This window comes from Numenius arquata, chromosome 21, assembly GCF_964106895.1.
Source record: "Numenius arquata chromosome 21, bNumArq3.hap1.1, whole genome shotgun sequence".
Taxonomy (NCBI): domain Eukaryota; kingdom Metazoa; phylum Chordata; class Aves; order Charadriiformes; family Scolopacidae; genus Numenius; species Numenius arquata.
In genome coordinates, this window is record NC_133596.1 from 8,103,606 (window position 1) to 8,131,569 (window position 27,964).

General features: G+C 51.8%; 1 protein-coding gene across 3 annotated transcripts; it reads right to left on the reverse strand.

The window, feature by feature from the left end:
• Positions 1-79: 79 nt before the first annotated feature.
• On the reverse strand, positions 80-27,676 carry FHL3 (four and a half LIM domains 3). Of its 3 annotated transcripts, XM_074161924.1 has the most exons (7): positions 27,607-27,655; positions 6,221-6,342; positions 4,308-4,489; positions 4,057-4,231; positions 3,224-3,393; positions 2,874-3,060; positions 80-1,707 (listed from the first exon to the last, which is right to left on the reverse strand). In XM_074161924.1, the coding sequence occupies exons 3-7, from the start codon at positions 4,461-4,463 to the stop codon at positions 1,556-1,558; spliced, it is 840 nt and encodes a 279-aa protein (XP_074018025.1). In that variant the 5' UTR covers positions 4,464-4,489; positions 6,221-6,342; positions 27,607-27,655; the 3' UTR covers positions 80-1,555. The 3 variants fall into 3 exon arrangements, with proteins under 3 accessions (XP_074018025.1, XP_074018024.1, XP_074018023.1); XM_074161923.1 differs by lacking the exon at positions 6,221-6,342 and having other exon boundaries at positions 27,607-27,676; XM_074161922.1 differs by lacking the exons at positions 6,221-6,342; positions 27,607-27,655 and adding an exon at positions 14,839-14,986.
• Between the last annotated feature and the right edge of the window lie 288 nt (positions 27,677-27,964).

Here is a 27,964-nt window from a genome sequence, read left to right on the forward strand (position 1 = left end):
CAGGGCTGAGCAGGGAGCCGCAGCACCGACTCAGACAGCACTCTGCCCTGCACCTGCCGTTCCAGAAACACATGAGAGTGAGCATCACTAAAACAGTTTATTATATAAAGCTGTAGGAAGTACAGAGGAGGCTGAGGTTTAGGACACTTCCTTCTAGAGACTGCTCCAAGCTCCTCAGAATAGCAAACACACAAACTCTGATTTGCCTGCATCAAAGCTTTCAAACAAGGATTTAACAAGGGATCTGCATACAGAGTTAATACTTCAGCATGCATAACATTTTCTGTTCCTAAGTGAAGCCTGGGGGGGGGCTAGCCCCTTCATCCCGCAGTTGGTTACAAAATGACAGATATTCATGACAAAAGAGTACAAAAGGGAAAAAAAAAAAAAACTACAAGAAGATGCTTTCAGAAAAGCATGTGGCTGTCTGAGCAGGAAAGCAGGGTCAGCATACGTGCCCCAGCAAGGCAGAAGCAGAAGGGATGTAGAGACAAGGCAGCCATTGAGCGTCCCACCGCAGAGGGGGCTGAGGGGGGCACAGGGCCGGCTCAGCCATGGGGCGAGGACGGCTCCAGCCCTTGTGCGAGTCTGGGATGGTGCACGATGTCCTGTTTGGCACAGTTAGGGCCAACCCAAGGACTTGGCAGATGCAAAGCCCCTCCTCAGGGCAGCCCAGGTGCCACCTTTGCTTCTCATCTGGGACACAGCGAGGGAGGAGTGTGGCTGGGGGAGCCGCCGCTCTCTGCCCGCCTTGGGGGGACACACTCAGCCCAGGCAGGGGCAGGCTGGGGACACCCCGACTGCCCGTTATTAGCTGACCCATACCTGTGAGTGATTTGAGCTCCTCATCCTCATCTGGGTGAGAGCACCTCCATGGAGATGTGCAGAGCAAAGAGTCTGGCCTGCAAACGGTGAGGTGGCTACAGAAATCCGGAGGTTGATCCCATCCGGCAGGACACATGCCCTTCTCCTGGCCACACTCCAGCTTGGTGTCCCCAAATGTCCCAAGCAGGGCAGAGAGCACCCTTCACACCTGGGTCGCCACAGGCCAGCCACACGCAGAGACAGGCTGTGCTGCAAAGCCATCCCCTACGCACAGCCAAGCCACACGGACCAGGAGCTGCTGCCTCATGCCACACAGAGCAAGGGAAGCACGTGGGGAAAAGAGAAAAGTCAGCACCATGCCAGGGGAGTGAATACATGCTGCCAGCGCACAGATCCAGCAGCCCAAGGCTGAAGCTGCTGCTGCCGCCCTTTGCTGGGGCCCTGGGCTGGGCTCGTGCCTGGTCAGACGGGAAGCAAAAGGAAAGAGTAAATAATGGGGGGTCTTGAAGCTCCTTTCTCAATTTTATTTAGCTTTGACTCTGCACAGAGCCATAGCATAGCGTACTCTAGCCTTCAGAGAGGGGTGCAGGAACCCCCTGAACACACCGTGGTTCGGGCTCAGCCCCCATCTCCTGTGCCTTGTGCCCTGCCCCTGACAGGTTGTTGGGGCATCTGGCACAAAGACCCTGAAGAATAGAGAAAGCCCCTGCCCCGCGGTGTCCTCGGAGGCTCATAGGTCGCTGCTGCAGTCGCGGCACAGGATCTCATCGTTGTCAGGAATGAAGCCTTTCCCGACCAGAGAGGTGTTGCAGCGGGCGCAGTTAAAGCAGTTGTGATGCCAGTGACGGTCCTCAAAGGAGACATATTTACCACCGCCAAAGCCTATGGGAGGGACAGGGCACAGCGTTAGAACCCCTGGAGAAACAGGGACAAGCTTCCTGCAGAGACCAAGTCTTGGGCTGTTCATCTCAGAGTCAGGTCTTCACGTGCTGCTCTGTGGCACCAAACACCCCCCAGTATCGAATACATCTGAAATTTAATCTCCTCTCTTGCAGGGGAAGAGAGGAGCAGGGAGCGGAGCTGCAGCGTCGCAGTGAGGGAGGGGGCTGTGGGGAGCTCTGGCAGCGCTGCCTGGAGTAGCTCCTTCCAAGTACAGTGCGAGTGACATCCTGGGAAGAGCCCTCCTGCCACCAGCCCAGGCCCAGGCTCCTGCAGAGGCTCCGCGGGCAGCTTCCTTCCTCTGCGGCAGTGCTCGGACCTGTGGGCTGTGACCCCCTTCTCCCCAGGGCTGCGACAAACTGATAAGGGCCGGACGGGAAGTGGGGTGGCCGAGAGCTGCCCCGTCCTCAGCCAGTCATCTCTGAGTCAGCAGCTGATTCACGGCTTTGCTGCCTCCCCAGCAGCAGGAGACTGAGCTGCAAAGGGAAAGGTCAAGTGGGGGAGGACAGGAAGGAGGCCAGACCCTCTCAGGGGTTTCTGCGGGAGAGGACCCCCTGCTTCCCCTCTCTTCAGCAGGTCCAGCAGGTCCAGACTCCAGGCAGCAGTTGCTGCTTCAGCTCCAGCTAGAAGTCTCTGGCTTTCCCTGTCTGTGGGCAATCTTTCGACCAAGCAAGGCAAGCTCGAGACACGAGATCACACTGTGAGGGGTCACTTTGGGAGCCTTTACCCCTGAGCAGAAGGAATTCCTCCCAAGGTGCACAGTTCACCGCCTTGAAAAATGCAGAGGAAGGGACACAAGCGGCCCTAGGACCACTGCAGGGGAGATCCTCTCTCATAGGGGCTCCTTGGAAAGTGGCTGCAGTTGGTTTTGGGGGGGACATGTCTGAGGGCACCTTGCACTCCCCAGCATTTGTCCCCAGGGGGCTTGAAGTGCCTGGAGACACCTGAGCAAGGCTGCGTGGTGGAGATGTGTGTGAGCATCCTCTGGGTCACGCGTACACTCGAGAGTGCAGCTTCACCCGGAGAAGTCACCGCAGGTCTGGTAACAGGGCAGGTAGGTCATGGCCTGTCCTGGGGAAGCGCCCTGTACCCAGGGCCATTGTGCTTACCTGTGATGGGCTTTGTGCAGGCGCTGCACTTCTTGGCGTAGAGGTTCCCAAAGCACTTGATGCAGTAGGGGTTGTCGTCCTGGGAGGTGAACTGCTGCCCAGCCAGGGGGGTCTTGCAGCCCGTGCAGACGAAACACTCCTTGTGCCATGGCTCATCCCGGTAAGTCACCCCTCCCTTGGTGAGGGTCTGCGGGGAGAGCGCACACGGGTGACACGGGGACGTGAGGAAACAGGCCACAGCACTGGGGTGCTGGCGCCTGAACCCGTCCCTGGTGGGGCTTGGGCAGGAGTGGGGAACACGTCCCTGGACCAGAGAACGCGGGGGCTTTGGGCTGTCAGGCCAGACATACCTTTTTGCAACGGGTGCAGCGAGGAGCGAACTTGCTCTCGTAACAGGGGACACAGTAATAATCCTTATTGTCAGGGATGAAGGACCGTGACCCGATGGGCTGCTGGCAGCTGCTGCATATGAAGCAGTGCTCGTGCCAGGTTTGCCCGTTGTACTCCAGCTTACGGGACCCTGCAGAGAGAGGCGGTCGCTGACAGGAGGGAGCAGCTCACACGGGGGACAGAGGAGGCTGCGCAGGATGGACCGTGGTCCCCCACACCCTGCTCTGTGCCTGCCCTCCCCACGGCAGCACCAGGACACAGCAGCTGGAGCGGGGAGGCCCAGAGCCCCCCCCCCCCCACCAAAGGGAGGCTGCAGGAACATGCCCCAGACCCACACGCAGCCCGCGGCAGAGACGCCTGTTGTAACCCATTTGTAACCTGCATCTGAAGATGGTGCCAGAATGGCCAAGCAAAGACACGCCTTTGCCTCAGGCCATCTCCAGAGATGATCATGCATCTTTAGTCATTCCTTCTCTCTTTAGTCATTCCTTCTCTTCTTGTCAGCACACACCAGAAAATGCCCAGGAAACCCTTTGTTATCTCCTCCCTGGCTCACTTCCCCATGAAAAAGGGGAACAGACAGACAGGGCTGCTGTGGTGACCACAGCTTGGAATCCTGCTGCCTTGCCACACAAACAGAGTGCCCGTCCCACCCTGTGCACCCTGTGCAGTGACAGTGGGGCAGGAGAGCAGGAATTCAGCTGTCTCCTTGCTGCCCTGGTGTTGGACCCTGCAGCCCTAGCTGATGCCGCTGGGAGCAGGAACAAATTGCAGCGCTTGAGTCTGCTCCTACCTGGCATGACCGTCTTCTCGCAGGCGACGCACTTGGAGGAGAACTCGCTGCAGTAGCAGTCATTGCAGAGCAGCTCCTCGCCCTGGCAGGTGAAGGGCTCGTCGGCCAGAGAGCGGTCACAGCGGAAGCAACGGAAGCAGTGCTCATGGTAATGGCGGTCCTCATAGTACAGCTCCTGGGGGGACAGCCAAGGTGAGGGGGGACTGATGGCCCCGGGGAACCCCCTGGCCGGCCATGGGGCCCGTACTCACCCTGCAGTCGTGGCCGATCAGCTCCTTGCACTCATCGCAGGTGTTGGCAAAGTGGGCGTCGTAGCAGGGGATGCAGTAGGGGCCATTGTCCATCTGGATGTACTTGCGCCCATACAAGGACTCCTTGCAGTTGTCGCAGTCGAAGCACTCTGTCATGGTGCCAGCCTGAGGGGCTCCTTCACCTGCCAAGAGACCAGGGGAGATGCTGGGTCAGTACCAGCTTACGCCACCCAAGATGTCCCCGCGCAGCCCTGCCATCTCCAGACGACAAGGGCCCGAATCCTGCGTTGAGCCAAACAGGGGAGGGCATGGACTCGAGCCGCGGCACCTGCTCCAGGGCTGTTCCCACTTCCAAAAAAGCCTGTACACAGTCGGGGCCTGGCATGAATCTCGCTTTGGGTCAAGTTCAACAGTTGGAGCACTTGGGCACCACTCAGAGAACATAAGCACGTGGTTGAACTTCTCACCGCCTGCCTCCTTGCTGGGAACCAAAGTACAAACAATGACCAAAAGAGAGAAACATTTTCCATGGGAAGTTTTGATTTGGCACCAAAAACAGGAGCACGCACACACTGGGTGCACATCACTGTCACAGCAGAGAGCCAGCCACCCCGAGGGAGATCTCTCTACCAAGCAGTCCTTCCGAGACCCATGCTCAGCCACCAGCACCAACGGTGAGACTCCTCCCGACAGCCTGTGAGCTCATGCTCTGCCCGAGGAGGCTGTCAGCGTTTCAAATCCTGGAACTTCTTCGGAACTCTAAAGCAGCTGCTCCACAGGGAAGCAGGAATCGGGTAGCCCATGCCATGCCCAGCTGTGAAACCACATCCCAGCAAACCATTTACACATATTGCTCCAACTACACTCTTCAGGGAGAAAGTGTTGGGGAGGGTGGGTGTTTTACAAGCAATAGAGGTGTTGGGGTTTTAAATGCAGGAGATCAGACATCTCTTGTTGCCTCGTCTCCCTCTCAGACAAGAAGTTGTGGAACTATTTCACTTTCTTTGGAGCACTAACTTCAGAACGAGAGCATCTTCCTTCTTCTGTTTGGTTTAACCTGGTTATTCCTAAATATGGAGTTTTCCACTCGCAAAATCACACCCTTCTTTATTACAGGTTGCTCTCAAGTGTAGACAAGCCCACGGAATTACATCTGAGCAGTCAGCAGCAGAGCGCCGCACGCTGCAGTTTTCCTCCTGAACCCACCCACTTCAGAAAGGGCTATTATGGCTCAATCTCCAGTTTAGCGTTTCGTGGCGCTGGGGGCTCCCCGACAGCCTCTGCGCCTCCTCCCCGGGGGTGGCGGCTCCCTCTGGGGCAGGAGCAGATCCAGACAGCCCTGACTCACAGCAGCGAGCTCCCCAGGGCTATTCTTGGTCAAGCCACACGGCTCCCAGCTGTTGTCAAGCCTGGTATGTGCCGATAGGGCCGCCGGTGAATAAATCTAGTGTTCCCACATGGCTACGTGACCAACAAGGGGGAACAAAGTCTCTTTTCAGATGCTGTCATTTCCCAGCTGCCGTCCTGGCCGTGTCCCGCTCCGCTGGCCGCTCCGTGCCCTGCAGTGGGACAGGCGGCTGCGGGGGCTGCGGCAGCTCCACAGCATGTCCCCGCCACCAGCATGTGCTTTGGGCCACCGCTCTGCTCAGCCCGTCCTCCAGAGCCCCAGCTCCAGCCCCAGACTCGCCGCCCGTGGAACAAGGCAGCCCAGGCCGGGCAATTCCCAGTCTGTTATACCGTCTCTGGCAATACTTGTCTCTGGCAATACCCGTCTGGAGACGGGTAGCTGGGGGGGGTTCGCACAGGGGAGCCAGATGGGTGCGGGGGTGCCAAACTGGACCCACTGCCCCAGCTCTGCCCCAGCCCGGGCTGACCCCCAGCACCCCCCTCTAGGGCACCCCACGAGTGCTCACCCGGCTGGGCAGCGGCTCCTGCACCCCCGGCACCCGACGGCTCCCGGCGCTTCTCACCCACCGCCGCCTCCTCGGCCGCCCCACTTGCCTCTGCTCCCTGAAGCCACCCGGGACCTTTCTCTCTGGCAAAGAATGAAAATCAAATTAATAACCCTCCTCCTCCCGCCCTGTTGAAGGGAACTTTCCAAGGTGTGTCTGTAATAAAAGGGCCTCTAATGAGCACTCCTACCCCGGGAGTCGCAGCACTGCCGGGGCAGGGAGCTGCCATGTTTGCTCAATGGGCTGCGCTTTATCTCTGTGGTCTGTAATACAGGGTCAGAGGACACCAGAAAACACGAGGGAATGAAAAACAACTTGAATGGAGAAGCCTTGGGTTTTACTGGTGACAGGGACTCATCCTCTCGAGCGGTGCTGTGCCTGAGCCTGTCCCTGTCCCCAAACTCAAAACAAGGGACAGTGTTTCCCCCTGTCGCAGGGGCAGGATAAACCCACCAAGGGCCGCTGGGGCTCTCACACCACTGAACCATGAACTGCCCCAACGAGGCATGAGTCACTGCCGTCCCCAGCCCCACACGTACCCCTGGGACCCAATGCCAGCCCGCAAACCACCAGAGAGCCACAGGCCACGAGCACCGGCTCCGCAGCAAGGGCTTTGGGCCGTGGCATGGCCAGAGCAAGCTATGCTTGCCCCCGCTTTGAGCGGTTTCTCCCCAAAGTCTACCTACGTCTGCCGCGCCATGCGAGCCACGCGCCGGCTCTGCGGCATCCCGGGGCGCTGGCAAACGCCCAGGCACCGGCAGAGCAAGTCCCGGGAGCCTGACGTGGCCGAGGCCACAATGGGAGCGTACGGGATCAGACTCCACACTGCCTCTTCCACAGAAAAAAGAACAAGCCCAGGAAGTTTGCTCGGGGTTATTTGTGTTAGATAAGCCGTTTGCTCTCTTTGTTCCGGCCTCATACGCAGCGCTGGGCAGGGGTGTCAAAGCCCAATGCTATGCCACAGCAAACCCCACAGCAAACCCCACTTCTGTGCCCCCGAGACACGGTGCTGCTGGAGACCAAGTCCATGGAAAAAAGGAAGGTGGGACAACAGAAATGGAGTAAGAGAAATAGTATAAATGCCCACAATTCTTACTATGATTGTAATGAGGAACCTGGAAATTGTCTCCATTCATGAAGAACAGAGGTGGAGTTTTAAGATACATTAAAAAGACCCCTTTAATTGATGCTCAGATTTAGAAGACACAACATAGGCAATCACTATGCGTGCTAATTAGCATGTGCTCATACCGCACAGCCTGCACCACCCTGTAAACATCAGCTGTGCTAGGCTGATGTACGTAACGCTTTCAAATACTAACCAAGGCGTTGCCCTAAAATGATGGGATTCCAGTTGCAAAGAAGGTGTTTTATTTGCCCATTACCTGGTGGCCGCGGTCCCTGTGGGACAAGGTCCCTCGTACTGGGGACAGTGGAGCTGGACGTGGGGTATTCTCTCAGCTGTTCGCTGGCTGTCTGAGGGCAAAAATAAACCATGGAGATATGCCTGCAGCTGCCTACCCTTTCCCTTTGACAGATATAGTTGTGCTCATGGAGGAAAGGAAGTTCAGTTCCTCTCTTGTGCCCATGAACAAACAGCTTTGGGAACAAGAGCTCCTCTCACAAACAACATTTAAAGTGCTCCAGGATGCAAACCTGATCAGCCTGGAACAGAGCTCAGAATAGCTTCACGTATGAGAAAGGTCAGCAATTTGTCAAGGACACTCTGCAGGGTCCACTTTCTAATTAGAGAGTAACATGCACCCAACACCACCCCGGTGTCATTGTCCGCAGCAACACAGCAGATGGCTTAGCAACAGCCCCAGGAGATTATTACATTAATTTTAGTGTCGGTAAACTGGGGAGCTGTTATGCAAAGGAGGCAATACAGGCTGTCCAGGGCCAGGCTTTCCCCTGCACACAATCACTTCAGGGTTTAACCAGCCTTTTGAGACGATTCCTGCTACAATGAACTCCTCCTGCGAGAGGTCTCATGCACATGGTGAACCTCTAACCCTGTGTCACTGCACACCAGGTTGTTGTTCGTTGTCAGGTCACAACCAGCTGCTCCACAGTGATCCCAGAGCAACCCATAAGGATATTCCCAGGGAAACACTTAATCTGTCCAGGCCACAGGAGCAGACCTGCCTCCAGCTGTCAGGTTCCTGCCTGTTCTCCTCTTCCCTGGGCTGCTCTGAGCAGGGAACTGCTTGTGCCGTTGCAGCTCACACCTAAACAGAAGAGAAAGCACAACCTTGCTGGGACGGGCCAGCGTTCCCCGTGTAAGGATGAAACTGTCCAGGGACCAGGCTTTGGAAGACAGTCCTCAACGTGCTCCAAGGTCAGAGGAGGAGAAGAACACTTTTTGTTCCTGTTGGCTTTCCAGAACCATTATGGGTCCTGGAATCTGCGTGAAATTGTTTCTGCCTGCTGACGACCCTAAAAGGGAAACCAGCTGCTTGCTCCGAGGAGCAGCTCCAGCCCCTCCATTAGGCTGGGAACGTTTTCAGTCCACGTTTCCCGACACAGCTCCTGCAGATCTGCCCAGGGCCACTGCACACTGCAGGCAGGGGCAGCATGGCCAGCCCCGGCTCTCCAGGGGCGGAGGGGACGAGTCCCTGGGGGCCAGCTCTGGCTCTCCCCGGGGTGCCGCTGGGGTTGCCCGCACGCCCCCACATTGCTGCCTCTGTCTGCACCCCCTGCTCTGCTCCCAGACCCCCGCACGGGGCTGCAGACCTGGCACAGTGGGAACAGCATCCCCCCATCTGCTGTCAGAGGAGACCCTGCTGCCGGCTGGAGGCAGCTGGCCAGGGAGGTGCTGCGTGTTCCATCGGGGTACCCCAACCTGCACCCTGCACCCCTGGGAGCGGTGCTGCATCAAGCCCTCACCCCGCTGCTCGCAGCAGCACCAAGTCACATCCTGCCCGCGGGTCTCTGAGCCGCCTCCAGCCGCAGCCTCCCACGGGCAGCTCGGACACCCCAATACAAGGGGCTGCTCGGGGGGCTTTGGCACGGAGGAGCCAAGTCTTGGCAAGGACCGTGAGCGCAGCCACAGACCTCGCCCAGCGGCTGCCCCATGGCCAGCACAACAGGACACAGCAGGTCATTTCTCCAACACGTAGGGAAGATCTGGCTCCTGCAGTCCACCTCGGGGGAGGCAGGAGACAAATGAGTCATTGGGGGCACGGCCAGGCGGCCCCACTGGGATGCTGGGGTGACGCACGTGCAGCGACCGAGCCCGGCTGAGCCGCTTCCCTGGGCACAGGCAGAGTAGCCTCTTGCCGGGAGCAGTCCTGGGCTGCCCCGGGATCTGCAGCACCTTCAGCCAAACGCTGGCACAGTCGTAAGGAAACACCCTGCGTTTCAAGTGAAGAAAGTGCTGTTGGAATCATCCTTGCCCAGCAAGGTAGGCAGCTCCCCACCACTTCGACAGGAAGGAGCAGCAGAAACTGCTAAAGCGTCTGACAAATCACAAGGCATACCTAGATTGTTGCACAACTTCTATAGTCTTAGGATGGCAGATTGAGGGTTTCCTAACATTCAGAAGAGATCTCCAAGGTGCCCTCCATTCGAAGCGCAAAACCACATCACATGGACTCCTCCTGACAGCTCTGCGCACAGACCAAGGTAAGTGCTAAAAGCACAACTGTCCCACAAATGTCTGATCTCACCCTTAAACCGAGAAAAATCTCACCTGACGTCGGGCCACAGGCTGCCCAGCGGTGCCCTGCAGGAAGCACTGCGCTGTCTGCACAGCCGTGACTGAGACACACACCCGGTCCAGGTACACTCAAAGGACCTGGAAAGCAACAATGCTTTTTCTGAAGTATACTTTTGAATTACCATAAGTGACTGGCCAAGTCTGCCAGGAAGGCCAATGAACCTTAGAGAGACCATCGGCAGTCAGCGATCTGCACGTGGCCTTGAGGTGCTTGCACACTCTCCGGCAGACGTGGCTGGGTCTGCAAGAAACCTCGGCACCCCCAGCGCTCGCGGGGCCGTCAGGAAGCTCAGGGTCCCTGGTTTCAAAACACCAATGAATTCATAGACCTTTTCCCTCTAGCACTAAATTCCTGTTCTTTCTCCTAAGATAAGGAAACATAAAACAAAATTTTTCCTATGTGAAAGGAAAACCTGCTGCTAGTAAGTCAGGCTCTCACAAGACAGCATCCCCATACAAGGTAATGGGACAAAGCTCCGAGCCAGCGTTTGTGCACACTGGGACTTTTGTCCCTTCTCTACCCTTTAAAGAAAGAATCTCTTTTTAATGAGGCCACAGTTGCAGGGGAATCCAATTTTCCATGCTACAGTGGAAAACCAGGCGGGTTTGCCCATCTGAGATTCAAATTGTAATTTCTTGTGGCCAAGACCTTGCTCTGCACTCAGTTTCCAGCTACTTCTGCCCCTTCCTCCCCTCATCCTCCCTACCCAAGCAGGTCCCCTGAGTCCAGCTGTGAGCTGAAGCATCCACAGTGAGCGTGAAGATAGGTGGTTTGGAAGAAGAGAAACAGAAGAACTATTGAAACACCACCAGTGAGAAATGCCAGGCTCCTTGTGGGTGCCCGTCTTCACGGTGTCTACTCAAAGCCCGGACCGAGGGCAGAGCTATCAGCAGCAGAGCTGTTGGGACACATTCAGAACAAGCAGCCTGTGTCACTCTGCTAACATTAAAATGGAATGTTTGCTCAAGAGATCAGCTGCTAATCTTACTCAAAATGTATACAAAGAAAGCAAATTCCGTGCACTCAACAGGAAGTCCGGAATTGAAACCATTTGGGCAGTTTGGACCTGTCATGATTCAAGAAGACCACTTAACTGAAGGAGATAGTCCAAGAGCAGAGGAGTAAGATATGAACGCATCAGAAACTTCTCCCCAGCCAAACAAAGTCCCTTTTACCAGTTGGTTAAGAAAACTGCAGCTTAGAAACGTGCCAGAAGAGACTCTGGCCGGTCTCTGGAGAAGGGAGAGGCTCCACACGTTGGGTTCCTTCCCCTGCCCTGTGCAGCACGGGCCAGGCAGGAGCCCGCTGGCAGTGATAGCCCGTCGGCTACCGGAGCTCGTAGGGGGCTGCGGGTCAGCAGCTGCAGACATGGCCGGGGTGACCATAATAGGAAGAAAGATGCTGGAGCCAAGTTTCAGGGAGTGTGACTGATCACAGGAGCTTCGGTGCAACCAGAGGAACGGGAGTCACGGGCCAGGGAAGTGGCTGCTCATATCAATTCTTAAAAAGGAGCAAGGAACAGGAGAGCAATCGCTTTCTGAAGTCCTGCTCCCTTCTCCTCTCCAGCACGTTACTCATCCCATCTCAGAGAGGAGGACCTGCTCCCGTTCAAATATGGTAACAGCGGTATCAAAAACATTGGAGTCACACTGAAAGTGGGCACACACTGTCCTCAGGCTTTCCCCCTGTGTCACAGCCAGCGGGAAAACCCCAGCCCGGCAGCATCCCCGCCGGTGCCATGCTGAGGCTGCCGGCCCTGGACCGCACCACCAGCTCCATCACGTCCCCAGCGCAGGAACACACGGAGTCCCCACCTGCCTGTGGTCTCTCAGCCTCAACAGCCCCAGCAAAAATGCCATCAGCTAATGGGTGCTTGACAAACCACATCAAGAGAGCCTGCCAATGTCAAATCCAGAAATTCCCTTAGTTTTCCTCTTTCAACCAGAAAATTGGGCAAGAATGAGGAACTTGTTGCTTGTGCAGGGCAGAATAGGCTTTTTAGATACATTGAGCAGACCATACATTAACCATCATCCTACTGGCAACAAACAGTAATGCAAGAACATAAAATGAACCCTAAAGATAGTCATCAACCATATAAACCAAATTAATGGGCAGTGGCTGGATTCCAGGCCCCAGGTTTCACACCAGGTTGAGGCAGAAGCTGATCCGGGGAGTGAAATGCCCATACCTTGGACAATTTATCCGTGAACCTTCTTTGTCCATGTCATTATGAAGCAATGGACAAGAGAAGGTGGGGGCTATAACTGGGTGAGGTCTCATCAAGAAAGTAACAAAGAGAATACGTATAAATGTGCACGAAACTACAAATTGGTCTTTCTGGTGCGTCGTGTCACCTGCCTGTTGCGCACAGGTTTTCTTGTCCTGTGTGTTACAGCCTCGTAACCCCACACATCACTGCAGCTACAGCCCCGCAGAGGCACAGGGCACCGGCACGATGTTAGCATTCCCCAGAAATAAACACATGGGAAAACCCATCCATGACCCAAACTCAAAAGACAGAACTCAGCTGCACGAGCCCAGGACATCCTAAACCTTCCCAACACAGAAACCCAGTGAGATCTTTACAGCACCCTGGCTATTACAGGAAGAAAAAGGGAGTCCCGAAGAATAAGCACGTTGTGAAGATTATAATCTAGCAATGAAAGTTTAATTTTAGATGGAATTGATTTATGCCCATCTAACCCAGCAGAGCTGGCCCGCAGCCACGGAAATGCCCAACCGCTGATCCAACCGCTCAAAGCCAGGACTCCGGCAATAATGTCTCAAAATCTCTTTGCCCCATGAAATAAAGGTCATATCCAGTACCCGAGAATTCAAACATAAAAGCACGAGAGGAAATGACTAACTGCACAATGAGGCCAACTCACCTTCATCTTAGATCTGCTCAGCACACAAGAATCTTGCAATTCAAACAGACATCACAGCCCATACGCAGAAAAAAGAATGTGACTGCTCTAGTTGCTAGTTCTTGGGGTCTGTGCATCTCAGTACAGATATCACTGCAAAATAATGGAATTCCACTCTATTTCCCTAAAGTTGTCTTACAATTCCAGCCTTATGCTGTACTTTTCACTTTTCTTTCCCTTAGAGGCAGCTGTTTTTTTAAATGGAGGATGAAGCCATTCTCATTTCTGAGGCGATCCATAATTTAAGTTGGTGTTTACAAAGCTTTTTGTAGTCCCTGAATGAAAGGTGCTTAGGCGATTATACCTTTATTTTGCACATAAGGGCAATCAAGGGGCTGCTTCTGAGCTGGTGGATGGGCTGCAGGGGATGGACAGACGCAGGGGACAGACAGACACAGTCTCAGCGCGCGTGTTCTGTGCTCATGTGCTGGGAAGCAAACCTGCACGGTCTGAGCCCAATCCCTTATTAACTGTTTTCTGCAGAAAGCCTGGCAGGTCTTTTGCTGATTAAGACTCTGCTCAACTTCAGGGTTTTTTTTTAATAAACAAAGAAACTTTGACTTACAGTAGCAGGAAAAGACATATAAACCAGATATGTTTTATTTAATGCATGCCTGTTACTTAAAGGGCAAAGCAAATTTTTTCACCAAATTTGGTCAAAATACTCCCTTTTTCACGTTGATTCTTTGTCTCCCAAACACGAGCATTTGTAGTTGGTTTCTTGCGTATCAGCAGGCACACGGACAGGAAGGTGCCCTGCACTGTAACCCCGGCAGATTTGTGCCTTTCGGGGCTCCCCACCCCTGCAAAGCCAGTGGAGTGGGGAGAAAGCCGGGGAGGGGACGGGGAGACGGTGCAGGGACACTCCTGTGCCACACATGCTCTTGCCCACCGACCGTGTGCCCCTCCACAGCACCGGCTGCTCTGCGGGCGCCGAGCACGGTCCCCTCCGAGGTGCTTCCACAGCTGCTGGTGTCCCCTGCTAGCAAAGCAATCAGCGCTGTAGCTCCAGCATGTGAGCAGCTGCTAAATCTGGGGAAGGACTGAATCCTGGCAAAGACAAACTGTCTCAGGTTTCCATCCCCAGAACTGCTGGCCTGTGGCCCGAAACAAAACCAGGATCATTAGTTGCTGGGTAGATGCTGTAGGTCCCAGCTGCAGCCCCCTGGGAGAGGTACGGCTGTGATGGGGCACACCGAGCCCTCCGGAGCACGGGGAACTGTGGACATCGCTGGGAGGGGAAAATAACCTCTTCTTTTAGCCACTGCCTTCCCAACGTAGCAGCAAAACAAGATTCCTTCTGCTGTTGCTGAAGATTTCCCTGCGAGGTGATCTGGTCATCGGGTGCCTCTTTTACCGCACAGAGCTGGTTAGCTTCAAACCAGCCTCCTTGTGCAAGCATTTCTCACTGGCACCTTTAAAAATCACTCTTAAATACTGCACGTTTTTATAATAGAAGTAATCAGTTGCAATTGTCACATACTTTACATAAAAATCTCTAAGAAATAACTCCTTGCAAGCACTAAAAAGAAATTTGCAAGATGCAACATGCTCTCCAATCCCTGCCATGCCCTGCTGCAAAACCTGCAGATAAAGCATTTGGTGGTACCTGCGAAAGGGAAAACTGTTCCCACATCCAGAAACAGCTATTTTAAGGGGCACAAACGCTCACAAAATTTCTGAATGCCTTTATATCACGCAGCCGCACAGTTTCCACTGCCGATGCTCCTGCTCAGAGCTGGCGCTGCTGCTCTTGCTTCACCCTGGGCAACACGGAGCCTGGGCTTCACTGCAACGGGGTACCAATACGCCCCAATAACCCTCTCTCTGTTCTCCAAACTGTCCAGAACAAAAATGCTCGATTTGCAAGATATTTGTCCCAAATTGGTGAGCCCCTGGAAACAGAAACTCAGACCAGTTCTGTTACCTTGCATTGCAGGAGGCGATGGGGCAGCGCGAGACCCGGTGGCGCAGGGCGAGAGGCAGCTCTCGGAGCAGGGACAGCTGGAGCAGGTGCCACAGCAAAGAGACTCACCAGTAAATCATCACTTCACCAGCAAAACACCCAAGTGCTTGCCCAGGAACAAAAGCAGCCACATCATAAACCAGAGGGTGACATCAGCACAGGGATTGCATTTCCTATGGAGGTCTAAATGTCATTACTTGTGACTGAAATCGGACACTTACAATTCAAGTTACTCTAAATTTTCATAAGAGACATAAGAATTCCGATTCCAGTTGTGTAATATATTTCATCTCCAAAACCTTTCTATTTCTCAATGTCACAATGACAGAAAAGAAAGAGAACAAGCAAAACTCCAAAAAGAAAGTGAAAAGCTAATGAACATCATTATTAGCCTGACCTACCAAGTCAGGTGCTAATGAGGTGAGCAGCAGAACTCACTGATTTCCAGGGGAAAGGGTCAGTGTTACTCAAACAGCATGATCTACTTGGAGCCCAGCTATTCAAACCCTCTGGATTGCCCTCTTCCACTCTCACTCCAACTTCTGCTCCGCGTCTCCTCCTGAAGCCAAGACCCCCGGCATCACGGCTCTGGCAGCACTAACTTCATCACCCCGACTTGAGTCAGGGTTTCGCAGAGCGCGAAGCGTGACGTGGTCTGTGCCGATGGCCCAACACCTTCACCAGCCTCAAGTCCCTTTGCGATTTTCCACACACAGCTCTTCAGGCTCTCCAAAAGCAACACATCCAAGGCTTCTATACAAGCACAATGGGCCAGATTTAATCTTCCTGTGAGTTACATGATGTTTGCACAGGGCTGAGAAATACTAGAAATAAAATTTCTCTTGGCCGACTTACATGCAACACGCTCTCTACTTCTTGCTATTAACAACTCTTCAGTAAGTACCACAATTTCTCTACATATTCCAGAACCCTCTGAGTTGGGCATCACAGCAATTTTCTTGATATTAAGGGTTTGCGGAGCTAAAGGTAGCCACTGAAATGTCTTAAAATTTAAACACTGACTTTTCTATTTGAAGATTTCCATGTGCCAGGAAAAGAGGCAGATGAGAATAACTAATCCTCATTTGAGGACACAAACTAAAGATTAGTTTCTTTACTTGGAAAGTAGTTTATCTCCCTGACTCCCTACTGCAAATAACAAATATCTGTGATGATCCAGTGCAAGAGCGTTCAGTTTCCACGGATCTGACATCCCAAACCTCTCACAGGATTGTTGCTTCCTCAAGTCCCTAACAGCTGTCACCAGCAAAAACATTATTTACCCTTGTAATACCTGCAGGGCAGGGAGTTATTTTATCTCCCTCCTGGGATTTGCACCTCAGAGGGTCTTGGCACAATTTGATCCTGGTAGAACTAAAAATGGAACCAAGATCCAAGTCCCTGCCCATCTTTCTTCTGAGATGCAGCACATTTCCCGTCAGTTGGAAACTGTGACACCCCCGGATGCGTGTTATGGCCCTACGGCCAAATAGATTCCACAAACTGAACTTTGTGTGAGAAGCAGGGAAAAAGGAAGAGAAGGACATGATCTTTAAGGTCCTTTCCAACCCAGACCCTTCCTATGCCAGGCAGACACAGTACTGTGCAGCGGGAGTACAGTTAATCCAGACTCGGGCTCTTTCGACCCAGTAACGCCATTCCTCTGTGAGTTGCTCCCACCATTTAAATTTCGGGCTCTAGGAGGGAGTGCGCTGAGCTGGAGGCGGCCCTGGAGGAGTGCAGCGCTGGGAGTCACACACCAGTTCAAACGGCGTTAGCTCTCAGGAACAAAAAAACCCCACGTTTTCCTTAAATGAGGGTAGTGGAATTCCAAGGGGAGGTCAAAAGCCTGGCAGAATCCAGCAGTTCGGGCTGGTACGTGGGATCGTGGTGCTGACAGAAGCAGTCCTTGCACCCAGGGACAGCTCAGGATCCACTTCTTCTGTTGCTGTTCTTCACCACCTTCACACCCCAAGCAGGGTCTAGGAACCTGCCATCAGCTGCAGACCTCAAAGAGGAATTTTTCTTTACAGTTGGACTCGATGATCTTAAAGGTCTTTTCCAACCTAAATAATTCTGTGATTCTGTCTTCAACCCTGCAGAAGTCAGGCCTTTCAGACAGACGTTTTACATTATTACTCAATTTCTTTTGTTTCACTAGAAGAGCCTTAAAAACCAGACATTTTTCCCCAGCAGTACCGAGTTAGTACACACCTGTTTTAGGGGAAAATGTCATGTTCTGCAGCCACACAGACCCGAACTACAGCAGAAAATACCTAACGTCTGATACACTCACATGAGGGAAACCCTGTGGGCTTGCACCATTCAAGAAATAAGGTTGCTTTACAGTTACAGGAAAAACACATGTCCAGAACAGGCTCTAAAGCTGTAAGATGCAGCTTGAAAATCAACTGCTAATTGTTTTTACAATTTGAATTTTATATTAAAAAACCTCCCAGAGACCTCAGGAGGCAGAGCTCAGCCTGGAAAGGATTTTTATGGTTACACTGTAAACCCACAGAGAGCAGGGATCTAGAACGGAAACAGTTCATTACGGCTAAAATACTGATCCTGGGTTCTGCCTGAAACAGCTGGGACTATTTCTCCAGTTAAGCAAATTCCTGTTACTGAAACTCACTCTGATATTTAAAGAAGTTTGGAAGAGATGCTGAGTAGCCACTCTTCTTCCCAGATATCAATTAATACAGTCCCAATCTTGTTAAGTTTCTAAGTGAACACTTGAAGTTAGGGTAAACAAATTCAAAATATCAAGGTCATATTTACATTCCAGGGTAATAATTAAATATTTAATATCTTGTGGCTCCAGAATTCTAGGTTTTTCTATGCACCAAAATAGTTAGTCATGTAACAACCATCTGTAGCAGCTGGAAGACATTCATTTGACCTGCTAAGATTCATTAGTTTAAAAATACATAAATAAAACATTCATTTTATTTCCAAAAAGCTAACACTGCTGCTTTCAGTGCTATGAGGGTGCTTGGTGAATAATGCTTATGCAATGTCCTCAGCGGGAGGTATCGGACACCAGTTTCACAAATGCATACAAATATCCGTTAACTAAAACAAGCCTTGTATTTAGGTTAATGCTCTTCTGTACTAACTCATTATTCACAGCAATATGAAAACCAGCTTGCAAATGGTTCAGTCTCTACTTCCATTCTTTCTCCCGTGCTCCCAGATTCCCATTGCTGAAATCTACTTTTAAACATTACAGATGAAAAGAAATTTCTCTTCAGAACTGGAATTCAGATACCTGTGTTAAAGAACTACAAAACATAAGTCTCCACGCATGCCTTTTCGCTACAAGAAGTTCCTGCATAATCTCAATACAGCTTTTTAAAAATCAAGTAAACAAGAGGCAGAGCTGAGATTGTAAAAAGAGAGTTGAATTTGGCTCAGTATCCACAGGGATCACTTTTCTGGCCACAGTTTGCAAAGGGTTATTTATTGGCCAGCCATTTTTCTTTTGCTGGAAGATGCTGAGGTTTTAGCAAAGTTTCTGCAGAGTATGCAACAGTATTCAGCATTTGCTCAGCTAATGAGTTAAATCATTGCAGCTCTCTGATGACTTGAAGATTATGGGTGTAGGAAAAGGGAATGCTCGGAGAAGGGAACTTTCAGCAGTCACCACCAAACTGTGGTTAAAACAGACACCAATGACTCTATTCAGCTCCCAAACCTCAGACAGTTTCCATTTTCTCAATAACAAAGCATTTTTGTGGAATGAGGTAACAGCCTCCATCTGCCAGGTCTAACTCTCCACTAGGATTTCTCAAGAGCCGCTGAACCAGGAGGCTGCGGGAGGCAGGAGCCCCCAACGCCTGGGGACAAAGGGACAAGGCGCCGGGACAGAGGTGGAGAGGAGCCTCTGGCACCAACACACAAACTCTCCTGGGAGTATGAATCAAAAGTAGCCTCAAGTGAGCTCCAGGCTCCCAGCTGGAGAGGGCAAGAGGCCGAGGAAAGAGAGACTTTCCAGAGAAGATGGACTGCGAGAAGACAAACGGGTGCTGCAGGTTGGGTGTTCAGCAACCCATCTCGAAGCTGTCACCAGTGCAGAGCAGTGATTTAGGAGTGACACAGGTCCCTGAGCGCACATTGCGAGATGCGCAGTGCCCGAAGGAACACAGACGCCTGCTCCCCAAGGACAGCACAGACCATGGGAAGGGCCGCTCGGGCTGGATTTACCCCTCCACAACCGAAACACTGATCTGAGCCAGAGCAGTCACAGCCTCAGAGCGGAGCTGGGAGGCGTTTTGGTTTTGTTCTTGCCTTGGTTTTGTCCTGGCAGCCTGTATCTCAGCCTCTCGTTCCAGGGATGCTGAGCACCCATCTGTTCTTTGATTTCAGACAAACCAGCTCAGTCCCTCTGAAAAGCAGAACATTCATTCAGATTCTGGTGAAGATTCTACCTCCTGTCGGGACCCGCACACCTGGCTCCCCCTAAGCAGACACTTGTCAGTCAGCTCCAGGTTCAACACATCCCGACCCACCGAAGGATGAGCAGAGACCGGCCGCAGGCTCATCACACAAAGGTAAAAACCTTGGGACAGCTGGAATGAGCTTGGAGGAAAAGGTGGCTACACAGCACGGAACATCAGGAAATTATCTCCATGGTGTATGCGAGTCTTCTGATCTATTTTTTGTCCCTGCTTACATAAATCTTTAAGAAGCAACGCAGGAAACTCTCCGGGACACCGCAGCCACGGGTGCAGTGACTGACTCTGACCTGCAGCTCGGGCAGGTCAGAACATACAGGATCCAAAACTCAGCTACTGCTGCGGTAAATGGTGCTGCCAAGAGCAGTTATTCACACCATCTGGAGCCCTCATTCTGCCTGTGTGACCGAAGACATTTGAAGACAAATCTTAAGAATCATAATTCAGAGGGATTAGAAAAGATTTCTAGAAAATCCATTCTGATTGCATTATTTTAGTCTGGTACGTCAGATTTTATATTTACAAGGATGACAACAAAGATTCCCAAGCAGAAACTGCCCCAAAGCCATTTTGCACAAATTTAATTGAAATTTGCAACCTCTAGATCCATGATACTACTGCAGTACAGAGAAGAATCAATGAGGATAGGAGTGTAAGTGGAGGTAGTGCCATCTAACATTCACCAGAGCATCAGCTTGACACACTTCTGCTGTTCTGCCACAAAACTCTCTAGCCAAAGCCTTAACAAAAGCAAATACATTTAACCCTGGTGCTATTTAGTCCTAGGGAGATGCTGAAATCCATGCATTTATACATTAGTCATATGCACTAGCAAGCAACAAACTCATAAAAATGCATGGAGCAACTGGAACTCAACTCACCTGCAACCCAAATTGAGCAACATGCTAATTAGGAGAAACATTTCACTTCCAAAGATGCCAATTCTCTAACCATCAATCTTTATTTCTGCAGATCAGACACAGCCTCCCAGACATGCACTGATGTAAACCAAGGAGGAGCTTTTTAGTATCAGAAGATCTGGGGTACACTCCCACCACTGCTGATTTCCTGAATGCATCACACAACTTCCTTCCCACCCTGACATCTCGTTCTCTCATCGAAAGCAAAGGCAATTTTTCAGCTGGTTTTCTGAAGGTCTTTGTGTTCCTGTAGCACTTTCTCCTGAGGTTTGTGAAAACGTTAATATGGGTTCAATACCATACCCAGCTGGACACCTGGAGAACACCGCTGGCACGTGGTGTCCCTTCCTCCCCAGCCAGGACAAAACCTCTCCCAAACTACTTTTCTTCCTACGAAGAACGCTGCTGTCAAATCTCAAAAATCCACAATGCTGCTCCTAGTCTCGCTGCAAGGTCAGCCAAAGCGGACTTCCATCAGAGATGAGCTCTGCTAGAGAAGGCTCCCTGGAGATTATAAGAATCATACAGTCAAGCCCAGATGGCAGCAACGTGCAGAGCACATTTCCAGCAAACACAGTGACTGGGCAGAGGACTTTGCAAACTGAAGTCCACCCTGATTTCTGCCATCTGCGAGGAAAACACTGAGGTCTAGGCTGAGGCCTCTGGGAAAGGTCAGGATAGTATTACAGGCTCTCAAGATATTGCTTTTGTTCTCACTATTTGCTTCTCAATTCCTTTGTTAAAAGATACTAATCTCTCTGTAAGGCAGTTACTTGGAGCCAAGAGTTTAGATATTATTGCAAAACATATGCTTAAAAGAGACTGGAAATGATGTTGGCAGTGTTACAGAGGAGAGCAAAGCGCAGCTTTGGGTCAAAACAAAAAAAAATAAATCTAAGCTAGTAAGCAATTCCCATGTGATAGTTCAGGAGAGCCAGCAAAAGCTTCTTCTAGAAAGAAAACAATACTGTGAGAACGAAGCTAACAAGAGCTGGCTGTTGGAAAAATAAAACGGCCAGTAACGAGCCAGAGTTTTGCCAACAGCACATATCCAAGAGAATCTTTCTGGGAAACCGACCCAAGTCATTACGCTGGAAAGCCCCAAGGGACTGGGGACCTTGAGACTAAAGGCTGGCAAATTGCTTCATCAGTTAAGGTTGGTCCCAATGTTTTCTGCTGCATAAGAATAATTTGTTTTAGCCTACAGGTCTCTACAGAGAAATGGGTAAGTTCAGGCTGCTTCCTCTGGGAAGGGAAACAGAGCGCTCGGCAAAGCCCTGCCCAGCGGGACGCTCTCAGAAGGGTTCCCATCCCTCCAGCCCAGTGCTCAGGCTTTGCCCTGTGCACCCTGGCACCGCCGGCCCGTTACCTGCCGGGAAAACCATCCTGGCGATTCCAGCCAGCACCCCACAAGCGAGCAGCTGCCACAAAAATGTGATGACAGTGTCTCCACAAAAGCATCCTCTGGAGACTCATTCACCCAAAATGTATGCAGTTGGAGCAATTATTCTGATGTATCTTGTTTTCTGGAGGGATAAGGAGACCTTGCTCTATCTCTCTGTTTCAGAGAGATCAGTTAATACAGCAGGGAATAGGTGCACTGATGCAGAGTGATAAAGGCAAGGCTTTTGTTTGCAGTCATCTTCATTTCCAGTCCAGCTGCTCACAGTTACAGGAGCGCACAGAAGACAACGAATGTGATCTCTCACTCTGCTTCTGTGCCGGCAGAGGAAAATCCTGCATTGGCAGGGGATGTCAAGGCGCTGTCTAATGACTTTCCTCCTCTTCCAACTCCTTTTGTGATTCATGTTGCCATCTTCCTTGCAATTGACCTAAATAACATGTTTGGGCAGCACTGGAAGCGTTTCCGCCTCATGCTTCAACGGCAGCACGATCCCTGCATCTGGAAAGGGCATTTCTCAGGAAATTCACACCACAAGTGGCTCGGGAGCGTCCTTCCTGAGAACGGGAGAAGCACCCTGTCTCATTTCATCAGTCAGGCTCCTGGCTGCAGGTTGCCCAGGACAACAAAGGTTGCCCAGGAGCAGAGAAAACACCCGCTGCATCTGTGCCCGAGCCCAGCTAATCCCAACAATGTGGGCAGAGTATTCGGTTACCTCATTTCCAGGTGCACCGTCAGCACGAGCCACGACTGGCTCGGGATGAAAGAGGGAAAACTGTTCCTAGCCCTGGACTCGTCTGTACCGTTCATGGTAATTATTGCCCAGCAGCCTCTAATCCTTTCAGGCCGTATCACCCTCTCAGCCCTTGGTGCCTCCGTAGCCTTTTGCTCGGCGCTTGCCGTTCCACTGCGGAAGCAGCCGAAGGCTGCAAGCCCCAACGATCCCTCAGAGCCAAAGGCATGGCCCGGGCCTTGGGAGGGGGAAAGCAAAGAAAGACCCTGCAGGAGAATTTCGGTGGGTCAGCCACCATCAGACACACGGCGATTGCGCGTAGGAGCGACGTGTGAGCACTTGAACCATCTGTATAACCCAACACCTGCAGAACCTCTCCAGCCATTCACCTCAGCAGCACTGCCTCACAGGGACAGACCAGCCCCGGTCACTCCACAGGGGCTTCACACACACAAAGATTTCTGATCCTCTCGCAATCTCGTTCCTTCCTTTACCATAAGTTTAGTCACTCCTGATAGCCACGTAGATATCTCACCTCCTTACAGCCCCACAGAGTACTGATCTCAATGTTATCTCACAGCAGTGGCCTTCACAGGCTGTGTACTGAGTAAATGAAAAAGTAAAGTGTCAGTTGAAAAGGCGTTTATTGCCAACCAGGAAAGAGACTGTGGGGAAATGCAGGGAAGTATTGCAAAGCCGCAGGGACAGCCACGGCACCGCCGGCTCCAGGAGAGAGGTGCCGGCCGGGGGTTTGGAGGCGACAGCTTGCAAGGCAGGACCTGGATCCTCGGCAGCCCAACAGATCCCCCTCTTATTCAAAGGGTACACATAAATACAGTTCCCCTATTGCAATAGAAAGGAAGTTTGTGATCTGTGCCACCTCTTTCAGGTAACTGAGCTTTAAAACTAAAGCAGGAAAGATGCAACCCAAACTCACACATCTCTGTGCTACAGCATGCCCATTTAGTCCACAAGAGCTAGTCCGTATCTGTTATCTCTAAATTTTTTATTAGCTCATGTTTACTTTGGCTGCACATCCAAGCAGTCATTTAAACAGGGTGAGAGAGGAAAATCTTGGACTCTCAACAATGGCCAAGCAGTTTAATCTGCCACCGGGGACAATGACGTGCCTCCTATTGGTGTTTGGTACCGGCAGGGTCAAGTGTGACATGTGCTGAAGGAAGCACTAGGGAAGCAGATCCGTGGCTGTTCCAACAACACCGAGCTTTCCTTGAGCTATTCAGAGGTCCCTTTTCCCCTCGTGTGTTGAGAGAACGGCCCCAGCTGCCCATCACCTGCACCGGCTTCGCCGCTGGCTGGATTTATGGGGCTGGAGGCTGCTAACAGCTCCAGGTTAGACACAGCACACCCCTCCAGCTGACAGCTCAGACATTCAAAACTAAGTTAGGAAGCAGTAAAGATTATGTCCTTGGCAACAGCCACCAAGTTGGTGCTGGAACATAATTTATATTCCTGAACAGAACTGGCACTGGGCAGGTTGGTCATAAACATCAACAAACTTCTGTCCAGCGATGACACCGGCCAGAAGGGTCTAGTGTTGTTATTTATCCATGCTGCTGATTTAAGAATTTTTTTTTTATTTTTTTATTTGAGAAGTTTGAAATACTTTGTAGAAGAACTCTGCAACTTGAGAGCCCAGGCCAATCTACAGTAATACATTCAGAGCAAAATAAACAATATGAGTTAACGTTAACAGTCAGATGACCACAAGCCAAATAAAGCCAAAGCGAGACTGCACTAAGAACGGAACATAAATTTCAGGATTTTTATTCTGTTGCTGTTTGGATTCTGTGCTAACACATTTCTAAGTAACTCTTCATTAACGATTAACTTATCACACTTATCACACACAATATAACTTATTAACATTATCCCTAATGGACATGTCTTTCTGATTCCTCCCGGGGTAATACTGTCCTCTCAGCAGGCTCCTGCTGAGCAGGGGCAGAATCATCTGTTAAAACTGTTCTCCATTTGGCAAATATCAACAGACACAAAGCGAGTCACTCAGCAGAGGCAATTCTGCTCGGATGAAATACAGGAAGGTGGAAGCCATGTGGCATTCTTCAGTTTCCCCTTTCCTTTCACAATCAGACCCTTGATATTTTCTTCAACAGGAAAACTGACGCTCCCCCTCCCTGTAAACTGCTGACAATGGTACTTTACACCTGGCAAAACCAGTGCAAAACGGAAGGAAGAGGAGAAACAAAGATCACGGACTTTTCTCAGCAATTCCATCTCCGCAGAATGGAGCGCTTTTCTCTCCAGCTGGAGCTAAAGACCCACCACTTCTGAACGGACAAACTCCAGCAGCTGCCCATCAGCCCTCACGGGAAACGCCGCCTTCCACCGAGGAACGGCCGCAAAGGCAGAGCTGCGGGGGCTCCACGGCCGTGGGACCCCCGTCCCACCCAAACCCCTCTGCAAACTCAGCCCTCGCGCTTGAACGTCCTGTCCCCTAACAGTGATCCTAAACCCTTGGTAGTTACCTGAAGATTAAAGAACACTGGAAAAGTTTCTCTGCCTCCTAACAGCCGGTCCTTTCCTAGATGCAGCCGGTGTCTTTTCTTGTAACTGTCCTTTTTATTTTCTTTTTTTTTTTTTCCCCCTCTTCTTTCTAATGGAATCAGACGCTGAACAAAACTGCAAGTGTCATTGGCACCACCTCCTCCCTGGACCGAGCTGGGTGCTCCACGGCGGGCGTGGACAATCCAAGAACAGAGGATGTCAACCCAGGATACTGAACACCAGAGGAGAAAAGGTTTCCTTACTTGAGTAATTACAAGAAATTATGAAGCTGTTTGTCTAGGTAAGAAGTTTGGCTTTTATTCAGACCAGCCAGTCAGTCCCCAGTTTTCCATAAATACCTCCCATAAATTATCTTCTCCATAAAGACCTGGAAACTTTCTCACACAAAAGGTGAGGCTGAGGCAACAAGGTTCACGCTCACGTCTCTCTCCCGAGGCTACTGCTGCGATTGGGGCTCTTCAAACATGACCTCATGCAAGTGAAGGACAGGGAAAAATCCCACAGACATGAACGAGGACCCAAGCGGGCCACCATGAAAATGTTGTGTATCATTGCTGTGATCAGCATAAAAGTCCTTTTCCAGGGAGAGGGGATGGGAATCACTTGAGCACTAAAAGTAATAAATTTATTCCATTTTCCTGCTGGCATTTCAAATAACAGCAGCTCGTGTAATAGCATCAGCTCAGCTGCAATTAGAACACAGCAGAGAGCATCTTTCCTCATAGAGCAAGCAATAGAGCGAGAGAGTCCTGGCTGTGAACAAACCAAGTGCTTCCAAAGTCGGTGCATTTCAGTGACCTGCCCGCAGAGAAGCTTTTCCTGGCTCCATCAGTTCAGGGTGCACCCCGACTCCAAAACCCGAGAGAACATCAACCAGCTCATACCCCTCAGAAATCTACTGACCAGTGAATGCTGACTACGGCCACCCCAGGCTGGTCCTCTACAGAAAAATGAAGCATGAATGATCGGTGCAAGCACAACGGCACGGGCCAGGGAAGAGACTCCTACTTCCAAAGACCGCTCTGCCTTTGGTGTGTCCCCACCACTCCCTACCTACAGGTATAAAGAGTTCCTGTTTCAAAACACACCTCTGGCTGCAGAGCATCCACTATAATTAGTGCCCACAACTAACTATGTTGCCTCTATTTTTGTCTCCTATGCCATGCCACCAATCTTAAAAGTATACAAAATTACAGACCTGGCTGGGTAAGAACTAAACGAAGGCACACAACCCTAAGGAAGTAGCCAGCAAGAGAAACAAGAGCACCATACAGTCTCCATGCTTGTAAAAAGAAAGAAAATGGCACAAAAGTCAAACGAGAAATGTCAGACTTCCCCTTTCCTGCTGATGGCATGCCGATCAGGAAATTAAACCACATTTTGACAAAGCAAATTAGGGAAATGAGGCAGCTTCAACACCTTTGTGAACACCAGAAAAACATTACCCATGCCAAAGGCAGATATTTAAATATCTGAGACTTAGAGACTCATAAGGAAATATACAAGAAAACACTTCCCAAAAATTAACAGTAAAGGAATAGTTGACAATCACACACTCATAGCGGCTACAGGAGCCACAGATTTCTAATGCTTGGTAGAGGAGTCAGAAAAGTAAAAGAAATCTCCCCGCACTGCGTTCACCAGGATACGGTGTTCACAGGACCCTCGGCCTGGCCCAGGGCAGCCTTCCCTGCGCTCCTGTAAGAGGATTTCCACTCTGGAAAGATTTATGATTTTCAAAACTGGGAAACAGTGAACGTGTTAAATTCAAATCTGAGTGCAGAGGCCTCAGTATCCATCCTGCACTGTGCAGGTCAGTAACCGCCACCGCAGGCCTTCCCTCCGGGCTTGGGGTCGGCAGAGAGTAATTCCCACTCACGGGCTTCAACCAGGCTAACTGTAAAGTACATCCATGGAGTCTCATGAAAGAGTCAACGTGATTAATGTAACCACAAGTACAAAATACCAACAAAACTGGAAACCAAAAATGAAAACATTACCTGTAAGAAAACATAACAATGCAAAACAAAACTGCATTCAGTAAAAAAACGTTTTGGAAAGATGCTGAGCTATTTTTTAATAGCAAAGTTCAAACTGTGCCTTTGGAGTCTTTGTTTAACACACAAAAAAAAAGCAAGGCTTTGACTGGTCTTTCCCCATATCTACCCTGGGATCCCCTGCAAACAGCAACCATTTAGGACGTGTTGAGAATTTACACTACGTTTGAGCATTTGGTTTAAGTTTACTTCTAAGTTTACTGGCTGGGTAAAGTTTCAGAGCTTTCTTAATAAGACACAGCTTAACCATCGCGACTTCACAGTCCGGGAAAGAGACGCAGCCCAAAGATTTTTTTTTTTTTTTCTTTCAGAAGACGGTGCGAGCTGCGCTCCCCAGAACAGACGGCGCCCCCCGACCCTGCCGCATCCCGGGTAACGACAAAGTCAACCAGCCGGGGCCCGCGGGGACGCCCCGTCCCGGGCAGCGCCGCGGGGGCACCGTCCTCCCGCCGCCCCGCTCCCCGGCCCGCCGCCCCCGGGCAACCCCCGGGGCGAACCCGCCGCCGCCCCGACCCGCCCGCGGCTGCGGGGCCCAAAGCGGGCGGCAGCGGCGGCTCCGCCGCCGTCCCGGGCTCCCCCCGTCGCCGCCCGTCCCGTCCCGACCCACCTGGTCGCCGTCCCGGGGCCACCCCGCTCGCTGCTCGCCCCGGCGATGGCCAGGCGCGGCTCCCCAGCCCCGCGGCGCGGAGCCCGGCCCCGCCCGGCCCGGGGCGGGGCGGAGGGGCGGCGGGACGGGCCGGGGGCGGCGGGCTCGGCCGCGCGGTGCCCGCCCCGAGCGCCGGGTACGAGCTACGGGCGGGAGGCTCCCGCCGGCACCGGGGCCCCCTGTGCCAGAGCCCCGCGAACCGCGGCGGGCGCCCCGTCCCGGCGCTAAGCCCTCCGCCTCCCCGGTGGCTTCCGAGCGGCCGCCCCAGAGCCCGCCCGCTCCCACGCCGCCCGGCTCGGGGCCGCCTGCAGGGCGGGGG